Below are 16,935 nucleotides of genomic sequence, written 5' to 3'. Positions count from 1 at the left end.
CACCGCCCCTCCGGGGCGGAAGTGAGGCGCGCTCCGGCCGCCCCCTCCCCCGGCGCTGTGGCTGTCGCTATGGAGTAGCTGGAGCGGGACGGGGCCGAGCTGGGGCCGGAGCGAGAGACGGAGCCGGCGTGACAGGCGTCCCGCCGGGCCCACAGAGCGACGGGCAGCCGGGCGCTGCGCCGGCAGCTTCCCGCGGGCTCAGGTAAGAGGCCTGTCCCCCGCGCCCCGGGGCAGGAGGGGCTGCCCGTGGCCTAGTGCCGCTGCGCGGGGCGCGCAGGGCCGGCTGGCTCCGCAGGGACTGGCGATGGCGGTCTCGGGTCCCGGGAGCCCGGCGCTGAGGGGTGGAGGGGAAGGGGGCCGCCCTGGAGGCGCGATCGTTGCGTGAGCAGGGCCTGGCGGGGACCGTTGAGCCGCCCGAGCCGGCGGGTCGCGGGTCACCTGCCCGCAAGCGCCGCTCGCCGCCGCTCGGCTCTGCCCGCGGCGGCCGCCCGCCCCAGGCGCGCTCCCTCCCGGCTGCCCCGCCGAGCAGCGAGCGCAGTCACCGGCCCTGCGGCGGCGGGAAGGAGGGGGTTCCCTGCGCGCCGCTGGAGGGGGTTTCTCGGCGGAACGGTGCGAGTCCGGTGTCACTGTAAACAACAGTAAATACTTGGTCCGGTAGGACCGTCCCGCAGGGTGCAGTTCAGGGGTTTGTGCAGCATATAGGTTAGCTTTCTCCTGTCAGCAGGTGACAGACAGATCCCCGTGCATGGATCTCGTTCCGTGAGTTTTTGTTAGGCTTTCGGTTGCAGCTCAGTACTGAAATGGTGAATAAAAATCATGAAGGTGACTTGCTCTGAGGGCAGCTACACCGTGCACAGTGCATCACTGCATTTGATCCTCCCGTTGTTTTTGTAACAAATGCAAAAGGTTGGTTGTGCCTGATTTTTTTTTTATTTTTTTTTTTTTTTTTTTTTTTTGGTGAGACTTGGTTGTTCTAGCACCTGTTTCTTCTGTGAATTCATCATTGTTTGGGTCTGATGGATAGGATGGAAGTTTGGGTTGGGTGGCATGAAGTACCCACACACCTGCCTGCTGCCTTGGTTCACAAACAGGACTCCCAGCTTGTTACAGGTCACAATACCACAGATGATGCACCGCTGTACAGTGTGCACCCATGTCTGTGCATCAGATAAAGCTATGAATCAGTTCAAGGATAAATTAACAGTTTTAAATCATGCGGTTGTTTTACATGAGTGAGAATTAAACAATGGTGAGGAATCTTTGTTTTGGATTTACCTTTATTTCAACAATTTGAATGTTTTTGCCTCATTTCTTATTGCTGTGTTGCCTGTGTTGCCAAGTGATTAGGTCGTCATTGTGCTGATGTGTTGTCGCTGATGTACATCAACATGAAGACCATTATTGATTGTGAGGGGAATTAATGAAAACAACACATTGACCACCCAGATTTCTTATTATTATTATGTTCCATGTTTCATGGACTTAGTAGCATTAATACTACCCATGAAATTCAAACAGGAAGAAATCAAAGTTCTTAAACATTTATTGCATGTCCTGTGTTGCTTGTCTGAACAGTTACTCTTAAGACCTTGTACTTTTCTCATTTATTACCTGTTAAATTGAAATGAAAGTTTCACTGTGGGTGACTGACTTTTCTTTATTGTCCCATGGCTGTTAATTTTTCTATAAATAGTAGTTCAGTCTTAAAAGAATGGAACAAACCAGTTTTCGTACAGTTGAGAACTAAAGTTGCATATTTCAGATGTGGTTAAATCATCATGATTTGTGGTATTATAGATACTACCCAAAATAGGTGGGGTTTTTTTTTGGCATGGATTTTCTAGGTACGTTATTCCTGTTGACATATACTGAGTTTTTACTGAAGTTCGTAACAACAATCATTTTTATAAAGCAAAATACGCTATTTTAGATTACAGTCCAAATGTTAAAATGAGGATTTCTACGAATTTACAGTGTTAGATGGACTTAAACTTAAAACCCAAGCTGCTTATTGAGAAGTAAGTTTCTCAGTACTCCTTACACAGTAGCTAAATTAAACAGTAGTTTGCATACTGTCAGGCTGGGGAGGAACAGGTTGGACAGGGCCTACCAGGCTTGCTTTTTAAATCCTAACCCTTCAGACACTGGAATGCTATTAACATTCTCAGCTAGTGGCTTTCCAGGCTTCTCACTGCAGTTAGTCTGTCACCCATAGCAGAAGGCACTTCTGATTTAATCAATACTACACCATGTTTGCACCACCTGTGTAGAGAAGCTCCCTTTCAGATTTATACAAAGGAATTTGAACATGCATGCACATGCATTTTCTTCCTAATATCTCCACACTTAATTTTGCAAATCATCTCTTCACTTTTGGGAGTTCTAACACAAGATTGTTTTGCATTGATATTAGAGAAGGTTTGATGGCTGGGAGTGAATGAAACAATGCAAAAAGCACAAGATTTGAAACCAAATAAATTAGATTTGTGGTTATCTTAAACTCATTAGGATTGATTTTATAGTCCTTTAGCATATAGAGTTTGCCCCATGGAATAGAATAAAATCTCTGAGAGCTGGAAATACCTATAGCTACTATTTAGAATACTCCATGGTCCTTGTTTCTACCTATTTATCAGGCTAATGAAAAGTTCCTTTATGCAGGGATATTAGCCAGTGTCTAATAGCTGTTTGGTCTTGGGCTGCACAGTTAGGAATTGCATGCGTTTTTCCATAGCGCAATTCATAAAGTAAAATTAATATATTGTAATAAAATGTCATATACTGTAATAAAATTACTTAATAAAGGAATTCTATGTTTCCATAATTTATTTCCAGCTATGTTCTCAACAAAACACTTAATACATACCAAGCAAGTACATAATTATTCTTAAGGTTATCTCATTGTATTCAGACTCACCTTCTCATATCTAAAACTCTCAGTCCCTATAATTAAGACTGACTCCACCCTGAACATGCTTGTAGTCGTATCTGGTTCTGCTCCTGAGTAGTCCCATTGAAGCCATAACTACTTTTTCTGATTTTAAAGTTGAGTATTTGCAAGACTGAGATCTGTACAGTTGGATACCTTTCTTTTTTATAATATATTTCCTTAAAACTCCTTCATTTAGTAGCACAAAGTTATGTAGCTGGCATGGAAATTGGAGAAATATCTATGGAGCCACAGCATTAGTGTCTTTCTGAATTTCACTTTGGAAGAATATGGAAGGTGGGATATAACTGCAACAATACTCAAGATAGAGCAGCATAGCTGTATTGCTTCCAGTACTGTGCTAGTTTGCTTAGGACTAGGTTAATACTGTTGTACACATTTGCACTGGAGTGAATTGTTCGGTAACTCATATAACTTTTTAAGAAGTTTTGTTTAGTGTGTTTATTACCTCTTTTAGAAAACAAGTCTATCTTTCCAATTTAATACTAATCAGATTATTTGTCCTGATTTTTAATGGAACCAGATCTACAGTACCAGGGGGAGAAAGTGTGCATGTCCAAATAACTTTAGTGTGGTTGATTTCAGTCAAGTTTGACTGAGGTATACAGGTGTCAAAAATAAGTTGCTACAGGTTTTGTGAGACTAAGGAGCTGTGGAGAGGAAACAAAATCCATCTGTGTCTTAAATGTGGAAAAAGATGTGGCATAAATGCATATATTAATAGATACCAGATAATCTATGTAGACCAGAACATTGCCTTATAATTGTATATAATACAGTGGGAAGGGCTTTAGTTCATACAAGCAAGCACCTCACATCTGATCAGAAGGACTAATCAGAGGGGCTGATTAGTCCCAATGCTCACTGGATTATTTGTTAGTGCCTTCTGCTTTTTTTGTTCTTGTTACCGTGACTTGGCAAACATCTTTATCACAACAGAATCTTGTCTCTTCCATTTGAATAGGAATGACATTCTATATTTTTCAAAGAAGTAGTTTTACACAAATTATATACCAATGAGTTGAGGATAGGGCAAATAAGGCCATAAAGGAAAATAGTATTTCTGCAGATTTCACTGCATTTGCTGATGTGCTATCTTAGGTTTATTTTACTATAGGTTGAAGAAATTTGTACTCTTCATGCCTTATTTGAAAGAGACTGTGAAGAAATATCCTTAAATGTTGCTTTTGAATTTACCACATAATACCGATTCCAGGAAATAACTACTTCTTGCATTCTCTCTCCATCTTTGCTCACACTGATAAGGAAGATAAATGTCTCCCTCTTTTTACCACTGTTTCTTTCCTGTCTTCATTCTTTCTTGTGTATCCATTATCAGAGAGAGAATTGTATGAATGGGACATAGGCTTCAGAACTATCTGGCAGAATAGGCAAGTCAGGTTTTTTGGCACTAATTACGACAACTTAGGAAACTGTGGAAGTACACACTACAGTGGAAGATGAACTAAATTGTAAGCTGCCGCAGACTTTTGCCTCTTAAATTTGGAAGGTGATGTAAAAAACTTCCTTGCACAATTTCGTTAAAGTGTAAAAAGATGATTTCTTGTTTCTTTCCTCTGCAGCAGCTGATCAGCTCATTAATACTTAGGTCCTACAAATAGTAATGTCAGCAATCTGATGGGAAAATACTGAATTTTGAGCTTGTATTTTGACAGGCACAGTGTAGGAAAGAACACATTTTTTAATTGTCTTCTGTGTAATACATGTCTGTTCTTTTGCTGGTCTGGAATCTTAAGCAATCCTTCCCTTCAGAAAATGTGTAGTTCCATAAGCACTGGGATTAAAGGAGCCTGGTTTCCTTCAGATTTGGTTCTCTTTGTTGATTGTTATTGATATACAAGGTGTGAACCTTTCCCTTCATGGGAGCAGTTTATAGACTTTCTACTTTATTCAATCACCTGTTTTCAAGAAATGGTTGAATTTCTCAGTCCTTGATTGCTTTGTTAGATCTAAGGAAGAATGACTAACAGATTCAAAAGTTTTGGAAGAGGAGTAGAAGCAATGGCATATAATCCCCAGGCATGCTTGCACAAATATGTGTATGCAGTGTGAACATGTATAATTGCAAAGCCCTGGAAGTTATATTTCAGTATCCTTTTTGTGGGTTACTCCTATATCCTATTGCACCCTTGGTTAGATGTCCTTTAACATTAGTTTTCAACATAAGTCTTATGTTAACAGAAATTGTGAAAGGACTGTGAAGCTTTTTTTTCTTGTCTTTGTAGGATAATACATTGGTGTACAGTTGAAACAATGGAGTCCATGCTGAATAAATTGAAGAGTACCGTTACGAAAGTAACGGCTGATGTCACCAGTGCTGTCATGGGAAATCCTGTTACCAGGGAATTTGATGTTGGCCGACATATTGCCAGTGGTGGTAATGGTCTTGCTTGGAAGATATTTAATGGAACTAAGAAATCAACCAAACAGGTGGGTTGTCAAATAAAGACCTAAGTTTATAAGCATTAGATAACAGACTGATAGGTAGCAGCTGGTAAGTGGCATTTAAAAACAAAATCCAACTGAGCAGACTAATGCTAAGGGTAGTACTTTAAGTAAAATGAAACGAAGAACTCGACATTATTTAAATATAACGTTCTCAGCTATATAGGTGATAGTTGCTTTAAGCCTTCACTGCTGGAGAAGGAGGTGGTTCTGCATTCATAGCATATAGTTCGAGACCAAGACCAAGAATTAATCTGAGTTAAAACTGATCTGACAAGAAGGAAGAAGTTTGTTTTCACGTGGATGTATTCCCCAGTTTGTTTTACCTTGCAGCTTTTTTTGGCAGCAGTACTGGCTTTTTACAGTTTAAAATAATTATGAAGTATGCCATCATTTTTTCTCAGCAAAAGAGACTGTAGTTTTTTTGCTTAGCTGCCATACAGAAGTTGAGGGGTTAGAGGTGTTAAGTCATGAGGTACAGTAACAGGAAGGCATGAGGTAGAGGAGGAGGTTGTGGAGGAAATGAGTTGTGCCTTCCCTGTGCTGCTTTCAGATCACTATTGTTCCCTTTTAGTTTCCTTAAAGTATTAGGGTTTAGAGCACTAGATTATAAACTTTTGACTCACTTGAAGTCACATGTGTAAATGAAAATGGGATTTTGACTTGGGAAGAAGGTTTGCCAGAAACAGAGTTTAAGAACTGCTAGTACGGAAAATTATTTTGTTGTACTGGAGAAATGTAAAATGTCTTTTTTCAAACTTGGAGAGGAAATAGAATTTTAAACGAGTAAATAGAAGAGTTAATAAGTTATGGCCTTCAGTTAAACTTGATGCTGAAGTGATGTGAAGTCACTTAGACAATGAATCAGCTTGCTACAGATGTACCAAAAAGAAATGGACACAAAGGAATAACTTTGGAAAACATATATACAATCTATTAGATGGTAGGAAAATAAACTGTAGCAAATAGAGAAGAAGTATACTATGCAGAATAAATAATCTGTGGAGAATGCGTGATCTGATGATGACAGAATCTTAATAATGTTAAGCAGGAACTTTTACCATATTCTCAAGCATCTGTCTAGCTGTTGTAGGAGTCTATACATGTAGTATTTACTGAATTTACCAAATGTACCAATTGTGGTGGGGTTTTTTTTGTCTTATTCAACTATACAAAGGAGTGATAACATTGAAAGTATGGTAATTTTGTTAGGTTTTATACAATATCTGTGCCCAGTAAGCATTTGAGCAGGTGTAGCTTTGAGGGTCTGGAGAGTTGTAGCAAGTTTCTTTCATTTCTTTCCTGATTGACAGAGCATATGTAATTTGGTTCCTGTCAAGCATGTTTTTCAAGCTTTGAATGGGTGTTCTGACCACTGATTTTGCAGAGTTTTAGTTCAGGTGTTACCACGTGATCCTGCAGTATCTCTGGAAACCCTGACTAACGTGTACATTTGTATGTCATCATTAGTCATTAAAAATACAGCAGCAGTTGTATTGCAGAGAATTTTAGTTGGCTGGTGATTTGACATGCAATTACCATTCATTGTTAATATTACCAGTTAGGTAACGTCATGTCAGCATTGAGTTTGTCTTTGCAAAATGAAACTACATAGTAGTACAACTTGTGTTGTATTGCGATATATCTGTTCTCTAACATTATTTTTTATTTCTTTTGCATGTACCTTTTGAATGTTGGCTGGGCAATATGGAAGTAGCTGGCTATCATTTTCCAAGTGGTAGCAGTCACTTTTGTGAAGTGATGCACGTATTTGCTGTACTGCAAGTGTGTATATCTAATTGGAAGCTACAAGCACTTAGCTTTTTTACAGTAAATGTATATTGTGATCAAACAAGTACGGATGTAAGGGCTTAATTGCCCATGTTGTTGCCACTTTACAACAACACACGTAATAATTTAAGTCCTTGTAGCCAGATAAAATATATACATTTGGAGTTTTAGCATTACAGCAGTAGAGCTGATGAGAAATCTTTGTTCTCAGGACAAATGGAAGTCAGCAGTCTTATAGAAGTTGGTCAGCTGAAGTTAAGATTTCAAATATGGATTAATTTGCTTCCTATTTTAAGTCAGTGAACAGTTACAAATATTCCATCTCTGGTGACAGTAGATATGTATGATTTTATTCCTCTTTTTAGAGTTCCACCTGGTTCCTGCCGTGCTCGTTTTCCTGGATTTCTGAGTGTTTATATATGTTTTTTTTTTAATGTGTCTTGTCTTTTCTTGCTTACTTTGTAGGTGACTGAATAACAACCTAACAGAATGTGAGGAAATTACTTACCTGTGTGCATATGTTTGTCTAGTGCTATTTGATAGCTGATTTGCTGCTGTTTGTTTGAAAGATTTGAGTCTTTCTGGTTGTACGTGTATACATGATGTAACATGTTGCTAATTTTACAGTATGTACTTCTGCTCATCTTGGATTTGTTAATGTAGTCTTTATGTGCTTATATTTTTTTTCTGGCGTAATATGGCACTTGTCCTTTTTTCTGCTTAGAAAGTGCAATCATAAAGAAATAGATAGGGTGAGGTCACTCCAATATTTTTGTTGGCAGCTCAGTCATAAAAACTAGCAGAATTAAGGACATAATGGTTTGCACTTCAAGACTACTGTTATGTTTAACTTTTATTGTGATAGTACTAAATATATTAATGGTAGGTATGTCAGCTTTCTGTTGTTTTGGCTGTGCATACAGTAGCTTTGAAATGAAAGCTTCCTACTATTCAAACTTTAAAGGCTAATTCCTTTTAAAACTTAAATAGTTGTATACCTTATGACTGAAACAAACTGATGGTAAAGTAGGGTTATACAAAAGCATTGGCAAACTTCTAAAAATAAAACCCCCAAAAGCTGCAGGAAAATCTGTTTCTGGCAAAAGACCAGAGTAATACTGGAATGCTTGCCAGTATTTTAGTTCACAGACTATTTTGCTTTGCGCAGTGGGAGGCTTTGGTAAAACATCATGTGTTTGCGTATTGAGTTACATTTGATTATTGATTAAAAAAAAGTCAGAGTGCATATGGGTAAAATAGAGAACAAAAATGAAAGGGAAAACAAACATAAAGTTTCTAAAATCAAGCACTCTGACTGGTACCTTAACATTTCCTTTGTTTTTATGTTCATGACTTAGTCTTTAACAAGATCACATTTAATTTTTTTTCCGCAAGAGCACTACATCATTCAGTTCACAGCATAGATGGTGAACTGTAGTTATTAAATTTTTTGTGGTTTGGTTTTTTTTTTTTTCTTCTTCATTATTGTTCTGTGCTTAGTCTCTGGCATTATTACTCCACACTATTCAGAATGTCATTGAAAAAAGAAGGATTAGAGTTAGATCCTGTAGTTAGTTTCTGTAGCATTCATCACTTATAGTGCTTGAATGTTTTACAGGTATTTTTAACATGCTTTCTCAGTATGCAGTGAGATGAATAGGAAGAGGTATTGCTATTCCATTATCATTACATTTCCACAGCTTTCAGCCTTTAATTTAGAAATACTTTCTGGTTTTGTTTGCATCTTTTTTGACACACAAACCCAGTATGTTTCTGAATTCTTGCCTTCCTCTTGGGGGCAGGAGAGAAAGTGTGACATGCCTTGGTTGCCTCATTGCCTTTTTCTGGTTAGGGGCAGAGGACATCAGGAGCCGGAATGGAAGTGATGGGGCACAGCTTGCTAAGAAGCAACAAGGATAGATGTACTATTTGTATTTCTTTCCCTTGGTCATGACCTTTGTTGATGGACATCAGCAGTACTTCTTTTTCCTTGCATGAGAACAGAGTAGGACTTGCTTTTAACTTTGACTACCCGCTTTCTTAAGATCTGAGAATTATTTCTCTCTCCCCCACCCCCCCATATTTTTTTAGCAGTTGCATTGGCTAAGATAAGAGCAGGATTTTTGCATTCTCTTTGGTTTATAAGGTATTTACGTGAGTAAATAAGGACACGTGTTTTAAACTGTCAGTGTGTGTTTCAAACTGATGTGTGTTTCATAAGGAATGCAGGATTGCAAATGGACTTGGAGGATGTGGTGGGTTGACCCCGACCAGCAGCAAGCACCCACACAGCTACTCACTCACTTCCCCACTCCCAGCAGGATGGGGGCAGAAAATAGGAAGAAGAAAAGCAAGAAATCTCATAGGTCAAGATCCAGACAGTTTAATAGGTGAAAGAAGAAGGGGGGAAAAACCAAGCAAAGCAAATGAAATTGCTCACCACATCCCACAGGCAGACCGATGCTCAGCTAGTCTCCAAACAATAGCTACTTCGGAAGTCAAAACCCCATCCTTCTTGCTCTACCCTAGTTTTTATCACTGAGCATGATGTTATATGATATGGAATAGCCCTTTGGCCAGTTCAGGTTAGCTGTCCCAGCTGTGTCCCATCCCAGTCTCCTGCCTACCCACAGCCTATGCACTGTGGGGACAGAGTGGGAAAAAGAGAAAGCCTTGACCCTGTGCAAGGACTGTTGAGCAATAGCCAAAACATTGGTGTGTTATCAACGCTGTTTTAGCCACAAATCTAAAACACAGCATGGTATGGGATGCTATGAAGAAAGTTAACTCCAATCACAGCCAGACCCAGTACAAACGAAAACTGCCCAAAGAAGCTGGGAAAAGGAAATTGAGGCATTTAGTGATTAAAACTACAAGGATATAAAACCTTTATGAAGGGATATATTAGTGAATACCGGGTCTTTGAGACAATGGTCAGCAGGATTCCTCTGAAATACATGAGCACAATCAAAGAGAACTGATTTACACTTTTCTTTTCAGTGTCTAGAAGTGTTCTAGATGAGTTAATATGATTATTGCCCAGTTAAACCATGTCCTGTGTCTTGCATGTTGTGGACAATGCTTACTCCTGTTTGCACAGGTGACATTTAATTCCTTGGCAAAGGCATTGTAGAACTTAAACACTGATCTCTTCAGTGATTCATGTTAAAAATTCTAAATTCTTGGCAGTAACAACAGATGTTTTCTTGAAGGTCTTCATCCTGGCAAATATTTACACGGTACACATCATAACATACAACTGTCTCGATGTCATCACTGGGCTTTACCTAACCCCTTTGAAGTAAAGTGCTTAGCTTAAACATGTGGAAGGTGAGAGAAAAGGTGCGAACTAGCTCATGCTTGTGAACAGAAAGAGATTTAAACTTGGATCTCTTGAGGGGCCAGTCTAGTCCCCTACATACTTGTCCATACTTCCTAACCCAGGTAGTAGCATTACCAGTATACTGTGTTGAGACAAGAGCATGGTGAGCAAGGTGTGTATACTTCCTATCGCATAATGAATGCAAATTTGTGTCGTTAAAGATACGGGTTGTTTTGTCTCCAATTTTTCACTTTCTTTGTGGAGAGCAGTCATATTTTTTTAACGTATTTTAGTCTTTTTATGTTAGTTTTATTTTTATATCACAAAGTTGGAATTACAGCACAACTGTAGAATTAAATAACAAGTAGACATCTGCAGGAGGGAGCTACTCTTCCTTCAAACCTATGAAATAAAAAAACAAAGTGGAAGCTCCTCTAGAGCTTTCTGTGGAAAGAAGTAGTAGCTATGTAAGCCTTTGCAGGCTTTCATCTCAGTAAGTTTCCATGGAAGTAGTTACAGGAAATGGGATCCTTACCAGCTACAGTCAGTAGCCCTCCTTTTTGGAGTTGAATATCAGTTCTTGTAAAACAGAAAAGGAAAAACAGAAATAATGTGCTCATAGTCAAAAATTGACATGGTTATTTGGTTCACACAGCATAAAGCCATTAACACTTTTAAATGTTTCCAAGCGTACTATACAGTTTCAGTAATTTTTGTGCATTGAGAGTATGTTCTATAGCCCATGACTCAGCTATCTCTTCATTCGTCTGTAAAATAATACCTGGTGACTTACGGGGATACGGAATTCTGCATATAAAAATCAATGTTGATTATGGAATTTAATTTCAGAATGCCATATTTTGAATTATTAATATCAGAACACATTTAAAGTTTTAGTGTCCATGAGCAGACAGAGACGGCTGTATGCTTTCTTCTTGTATCAGACATGTTACATGAAAATGAAGGTATTGGAAACAAGTTGTCACACAGCTCAAACTATTTTGATTCTTGATACTCTGCAATAACTAAGTCTACAAAATCAATGTGATAGCAATCATTTTCATACCTAGAATACTACAATTTCATATACATACTTATATGTGAGCTAATTTTGGATATGTAAAAATTCTGTCAAGCTTCAAACAAACAGTGCAGGATCACAGCAAACACCAATAGAACTTATTTATAACCATCATAAAATATTCAAACCATAGCTGATGTCCCATACTACCCAATTTAAATATTCACTTTCTGATTCTTTTGACTTGTCATTAAACAGAAGTGCTTTTCAGAAGTGCAGTATTAGTTTGAAATTTTGTTATTGGTCACGTACTGCTCAATATATTCACACTTTGTACTGGAAAATGTGTATTTTTTAAATAGTGAGTATAGTGTATGTCTTGCATCCCCTGTCTTTGGTTCCTCCGTGCCTTGTGTCAATGTTAATGTTTGATCCATCACACTTAAGAGTTGGAGCAGGGGGCTGGTACGGATAGAAGCAGAAGTGTACTTAGTTGAGTTAGTTATTAGCTTGCTAATAGCTTAATGAAACACGTACCAGCTAAAAAATATAAACCAATTTTTTGTGTATTGTACTGAATTTCTTTTTTTGTAGAGCCTATTTTTAGAAGTCTTTTTTTTTTTTAAATCAATAATGTAACTGTTCCTGTGAGATTGTAATTAGAATAATGGTTATAAAATGTGCAGTACAAGAGCATAGACTTCCTCTTGGGACTGAAAACTGTGTTTTCATATTGTTTTCTGCTGGTTTCTAACCTTTATTATTATTCATAATGCTGTTGTAGGAGAATAAGAAAGTCTCTGTTTCATGATGAAGTTTTTAATTCCTTTTTTCCTCAATTGATTTATTTCTCTTTAATGGCTTCCAAGATGGCGATGTAATCTAATTTTTTGTTTCACATCCACCTCTGTAATTTCAAAATTTCATATAAATTTCTTAATTTTCTCCCACACCATTTGCAGAGGTTGGTTGGAAGAACTATATTATCTGTTTTTAACATCTACTGCATTTCTGAGACTTCTTTTTACCTGTTTAAGCATTAAAAAATTCTTAATGTTTTATCATGTGAATGGTCCGATCAGATTAATTCATTACTGTGACTATAAATTATCTTTCATGTATGTCTAGTTTAATATAGATCGTACTGGTTTGGAGCAGAATGCTGAGACAGGGTCTAGTTTAATAAATCACCACTTGATATATTTCATGCCAAATCAATGCATATATGGTCAGAATATTTTAATTGTTCATAGTTGATGTAAATGCTTTCATCTACATAAAATCAAGCTGATTTCTGTCTTGTGGATCTGCTGCTTTATCACTGTGTAGGTAGTGGTTATAGTTTACGTATTAATGTTTGTAAGCTAAGGAGCAGTAGTACCTTAATTCTTAAAATATGTATTCCAGAGGTTATATACAGTAACCTGTGTGATTATGACTGGGACAAAGTAAGCACAATATGTATATATACATACACATTGAAATACTTATTGCATTGGTGGTATTGTACTGTTGATTCAAAAAATGTGTTTGTGTAAGTTGTGTATAGGCTTGTTTTTTGGCTGTGTTATATGCTGAGTGAATTTTGTTGTTTATTTCTAGGAAGTGGCTGTTTTTGTCTTTGATAAGAAGCTAATAGACAAGTATCAAAAATTTGAAAAGGATCAGATTATTGATTCTTTAAAACGAGGTGTTCAACAGCTAACCAGACTTCGACACCCTCGACTACTTACTGTTCAACATCCATTGGAAGAATCCAGGTAAGCTGTAGTAAAGTTGAGAACAGATTTTCTTAATCATTGTTTTGTTACTGGACGTAAAGTATCTGGAACATTCAACACATACATCTTAGGAGATTCAAGTTTACTGTATTTACTCATGTGAGAATGGTATTCACTCCACCCTCAGATTTTTTTCCCCCCAAGCCATAGGATGCATTTCTGATGTGAATCTAGTGAATCTAATTAATAATCTATTGCACGATCTTAGTCCAGTTGCAGCTATAAGGCTACACATGACCCTTACAGCATGAAAATTTGGTAGTTCAATTAATTTCACTTCTAAAGAACTCTCTTAAAAATTGTTTTCTTTCAAAAAGTTGATCATACATTTATTTCATTTATGAGATGTATGTACTTAGTGCACATGAGACTGGAGATTTTTGGTAAATTCTATGTGTTGTGGCCACATACGTGTTTAAAAGGTCCTCAAATGCCAATCAAGGGAGATAAAATTCAGTGTGTTTTTGTAGTGTTTATTTGATTTATGTAAGGTTGGTCATGAGGAACAGTAGTGGGTTAGTCTTATAGATTTATCGTTCAACTGTAGTGATAACAGCGTACTAAACCTAACAAATAAAATTAAGGTTTCTTTTTAAAATAAGAAGCTGATCCTGATCCTACTGAGGAAGATCATGAAGGTTTTAGAGGTTTTTTTCCCCAAGTCGTTTATCTAAATGGTAGCCTAACAAAGAATCACGTACATTGCCTTTCAAACTTCTACATCTTTGATTGTGTCTGTTAACCTGTATTTTTCCAAATGTACTGGCTTCTAGGAGCTGAGAATACTGTAGGAATGTTTCTTCATCTTTGCAATGCCTACTTTGGGAAAGATTTCTTGGATTAAATGACGCTTGCATATTCATATATATCTTTCCTCCAGTACTAAACACATTTCGCATTAACAAGGGTTCAAAGCTGTCGTTGCCCCTATGGTTCAGTATGCCCCTCACAAAAGCCTAAGGAAGATTAATTAGGTAATTGAAGACAGCTGTCAGTACTCTACAACAGTAAATACACTATTACATGCTAAAGGGCCTAGGGTCATCTCAGTCATAGTGTATGCAAGTGAATCCCAGAGTATATCCCGGGCTTCTTCCTAAAATTGTCACAGTATTTCAATTGACTCAGCAACTGCATCTGTAATTATTTTTTCCCTGAACTCTGCACTTCACAAGAAAAGTCTAAGATTCATAGCTTGGAGTGCTAAGAAAGCTCTGGTGTTCTTGTGAAGAATTTAAGGCTTTTGACTAAAATTAACAGTGTAGTTATGTCAGAGTTCTTGTTTGTGAGTTTTTAGTAATGCCCTGTGCTTTGCTCCAATCATTCTTTCCATACTCGGCACACTCAGCTACTGGTAGAAACACCAGTAGCCCAAAACCTGTCCAGTTGCTTGCTATGCCAGAAACTGATGTAACGGTTTTTGGAGGGGGTTCATAAAAGAAAAGTTTGCTTAGAATATTTGTGTGTGTGACCTCGTGCAAGCATGCTGTAAGATATCTTTAGAATTGCAGGTCTTTCCAGAGTGCTTATTCTTGAAATCCGTCATGGGTTCCTTCTGGCTAGACTGTACCTGGTCTTTTTTTGTGTCTCCAAAGTAACATACAGTTGTGTTGAACTGCTTGCAAGTCACCCTTTATTCCTCATTTGTGGGGCAAAGGGATACTTGGTGTACCTCCACAGCTGAAGTAGATATAGAAAGAAGGGACATAACTTTCTGACCCTAGTGTGTAGATAGTTTTTCCACCATTAATAGAATGTTTCTACTCCAGATTATTGGTATTCAATACAATTGTATTTAATATAAATATATATAGTATATATTATGATGTATACGTTTTTACATGCATTTATATAATGAATAACTTTATTTATACTGAATATTTAATATAAATACAATATATTTACTTACATCTGGTCTTGAATTCCAGTAACAGCACAGATGAGCAATATTATTCCATATTTAACTCGTTATTGAAGAAAAGGATAAAAAAAGCTGTATTATAAGTTCACTCATAATGTCATTACAACCCATTAAAAATAGTAGTAGCGTGAAGAGTCCCAGATACTTAATTTACTAGACATTCCATCTGTTGCGGTTTTTCCCAAAGCGTATGCATTTTTAGCCATCGCTTTTATTTTTAACGTGTTTTCTTTTTATTATGTTACTCTGAATTTCATTTTTATATTATTCAGGGAACTGTTAAAGAAGCTGCACTGTTATGGCAGACATCAGCTTCTGCAATATTCAATTGCTTTAATTAGATTTGCCCCATCCTTCTCTTACTCTGGTTTGGGTCCTTATTTAGTTAGCTTCTAAAGTAAAAAATAAACAGCTGTCTGTTTATTCCCTCAAAACAACAGCAATCAGAGGTTATGTTATGAAAACCACTGAGTAATTGTTCCCTAGGTATTTTCTATCATCTATACTTTAACCGTAACTAAGTGTATAAGCTCTCTGGTAAAGTTGAAGTCAGATTGAAAATGAAGGACTTTGTCTTTCTGTGCTCTGATTCTTCCTTGCCATTACTACAGAAACAAGTTCTATAGCCCTGGTTGTGGTTAATAGAAACATGAAAGGGATGGTGTTAACAGAATGGTAGGGAGGAAACCAAGCAAAGAAGTTCTGTCAGGTTGGCTGACACTTAGGAGTCAATGTATTTTGATTTTCAGTTGTTTTTCCTTCAGAAAGACGGTAGATAAAACTGAAGTAAAACTAAAACGTGGATGAGTAATAAGAGGTTTGCATGTTTTGTCAGCCTTATTTTACTTCAGAGAGCAAGCTTGTTAATTGTTGAGATACATAAAAACTGTGTGGTAGATTCATGGTGAGGCATTGTGTCTCCTGTGATATTTTTAAGGAATGAACAAAAAGTTAGGCTTCTGTCTTCTTGCCTGTAACTTTATTATTCAAAAATGTATCTTTATTACTGTTAATCAGTCTCAGTTTTCTGTGTTCATACTGGTGCAGTATTTAGTGTTCTCATGAATTATTCATCCTTAAACCACATATGTGTGCTACCATTCATGTAATGCTTTCTCCAAAAAAAACTTTAAAACAATTAATAAGTGAGGTACAATGACTGCCCAGGGCCTCCAGCACTGTGCAGACCAGTAGGAAGAATGTGGATATAAAGAATGACTATGTCCATGTTACATGAATTTTGTGAAACTGACACATACATTGTTTTCAGGACTTTGAAATTTGAAATTTTGAAGCACAGTGTTACAACCAGTAATTTCGTAGAATCATAGAATCATTTAGGTTGGAAAAGACCTTTAAGATCATTGAGTCCAACCGTTAACCTAGCACTGCTAAGTCCACCGCTAGACCACGTCCCTAAGCGCCACATCTACACATCTTTTAAATACCTCCGGGGTTGGGGACTCAACCACTTCCCTGGGCAGGAAGAGTGGCTGGAGAGCTGCCTGGCAGAAAAGGACCTGGGGGTATTGGTCGACAGCTGGCTGAATATGAGCTGGCAGTGTGCCCAGGTGGCCAACGAGGCCAGTAGCATCCTGGCTTGTATCAGGAATAGTGTGGCCAGCAGGACTGGGGAAGTGATTGTCCCCTTGTATTTGGCACTGGTGAGGCTGCACCTCGACT

At 37.9% G+C, this 16,935-nt stretch overlaps 1 protein-coding gene across 2 annotated transcripts in view; it reads left to right on the top strand.

Moving 5' to 3' along the window:
- The first annotated feature begins 1 nt into the window (after position 1).
- Positions 2-16,935, top strand: part of SCYL2 (SCY1 like pseudokinase 2) — a 35,995-nt gene continuing 19,061 nt past the window's right edge. For both annotated transcript variants that reach the window (XM_082311286.1, XM_082311285.1), the window contains exons 1-3: positions 2-202; positions 5,197-5,401; positions 13,153-13,310. In XM_082311286.1, coding sequence (XP_082167412.1) covers positions 5,225-5,401; positions 13,153-13,310 — 335 coding nt within the window. In that variant the 5' untranslated portion in view covers positions 2-202; positions 5,197-5,224. The remainder of the gene's footprint in view (positions 203-5,196; positions 5,402-13,152; positions 13,311-16,935) is intronic.

This window comes from Platalea leucorodia (genome assembly GCF_965183815.1).
Source record: "Platalea leucorodia genome assembly, chromosome: 4".
Taxonomy (NCBI): domain Eukaryota; kingdom Metazoa; phylum Chordata; class Aves; order Pelecaniformes; family Threskiornithidae; genus Platalea; species Platalea leucorodia.
The sequence above is the reverse complement of the archived record's forward strand: the minus strand, read 5'-3'. Positions and strand labels throughout refer to the sequence as shown.